Source organism: Limulus polyphemus, unplaced genomic scaffold (genome assembly GCF_000517525.1).
Source record: "Limulus polyphemus unplaced genomic scaffold, Limulus_polyphemus-2.1.2 Scaffold6945, whole genome shotgun sequence".
Taxonomy (NCBI): domain Eukaryota; kingdom Metazoa; phylum Arthropoda; class Merostomata; order Xiphosura; family Limulidae; genus Limulus; species Limulus polyphemus.
The window spans coordinates 34,072-35,754 of NW_013672555.1; the positions used below are offsets into that span (position 1 = coordinate 34,072).

Here is a 1,683-nt window from a genome sequence, read left to right on the forward strand (position 1 = left end):
TATTTAAACTAATACAAAATGATGGATTGTTGACTAACTTAGCCAACAACGAGTATTTAAACTAATACAAAATGATGGATTGTTGACTAACTTAGCCAACAACGAGTATTTAAACTAATACAAAATGATAGATTGTTGACTAACTTAGCCAACAGCAAGTATTTAAACTAATACAAAATGATGGATTGTTGACTAACTTAGCTAACAGCAAGTATTTAAACTTAATACAGAATGATGGATTGTTGACTAACTTAGCCAACAACGAGTATTTAAACTAATACAAAATGATGGATTGTTGACTAACTTAGCCAACAGCAAGTATTTAAACTAATACAAAATGATGGGTTGTTGACTAACTTAGCTAACAGCAAGTATTTAAACTTAATACAGAATGATGGAGCATTGAGTAAATTAGCCAGCAGCAAGCATTGAAAGAAAACTTGCTGCTCATAATGATACAGTAGGATTATCTTGCTGTTGTTTGAATAGTTAAACTATAAAAAAAACAAAAAAAACTGGTAATCTGATTTTAACATGTTTAATGTATATCTGTACAGACAGATACATATATATATATTGTGTATTTAGTTCTGATTTACATTTCAGGTCTTATTTTAGCTAATGGAGAAATAAACTGGAGCTGTCCATGTTTAGGTGGGATGGCAACAGGACCGTGTGGTCCCGAGTTTCGAGAAGCCTTTTCTTGTTTTCATTACAGTACAGCTGAACCTAAAGGAAATGACTGCATTGAGAAGTTTCAAGAAATGCAAGAATGCATGTTTAAATACCCTAGATTATATCCTTTAAATGAAGAAAGTGATAAAAAGTCAGTGAATGATAACATCCAAGAAGAAAGGCTGTCAAGCAGTGGAGAAAATCAGTCTCTCTCTCTAGTAAAAATGTAATAGTTTTAAAAGATTAATGTATTATATTTATTAGGAATAGTTGCCACATGATTCAAATATTTTGTGTGAAAAAATCTCTAACACTTCTATAAAATCATTTCCATTTTTATCACTATGATAATACAATCCTGATTAGTGTTTACAATTGAATATATTAAACATATAACTTAAATTTTACCTAATTTCTTGATTTTATCTTGTGAAATATTTATAAGATTCCATCAGTCCTGATGCTGTTTTTAAGTACAGAATTTAGTGACATTGGAAAGAGTTCTTTACATTCAAAACTAGTACTGGTTTTGTCTGTTTATTTCTTATTTTCCTTTGATATTGCCCCTGGTGGCTCAGTGGTAAGTCTGAGTACTTAGAATGTTAGCAACTGCTTTTCAGTACCTGTGATTGACAGATCACAGATAGCCCATTGTTTAACTTTGCCCACAATAACAAACAAACTAATTTTTGTATTTTATTCAGTCCTTGGTTTACTGTTGTATTTACTTAGTTTTTTTTTGTCTACCCATTCCATGTTTTCCTTTTGTGTATAATTCACTTTTGTATCTATTTCTGTCCTATTATTTCTTTAATGATATATATTTATTTTTCATTTCATTTTTATGTACATCTTGGTGCATGTTTTATTATCAACCATTATTTTGGATATTTCATGATATACATAGGTAAATAGAGTTAGTATTTTACTTGTAGACCTATCATGACAGTATAAAAAACCCTTACAAGATGTGGTGCATTATTTAATTCTTGTAGACCCATCATGACA

The 1,683-nt window shown here is 29.9% G+C and overlaps 1 protein-coding gene across 1 annotated transcript in view; it reads left to right on the plus strand.

Moving 5' to 3' along the window:
- Positions 1-1,677, plus strand: part of LOC106474204 (mitochondrial intermembrane space import and assembly protein 40-like) — an 8,339-nt gene extending 6,662 nt beyond the window's left edge. The window contains exon 3 of the mRNA XM_013934894.2: positions 607-1,677. Coding sequence (XP_013790348.1) covers positions 607-905 — 299 coding nt within the window. The 3' untranslated portion in view covers positions 906-1,677. The remainder of the gene's footprint in view (positions 1-606) is intronic.
- The last annotated feature ends 6 nt before the right edge of the window (positions 1,678-1,683 follow it).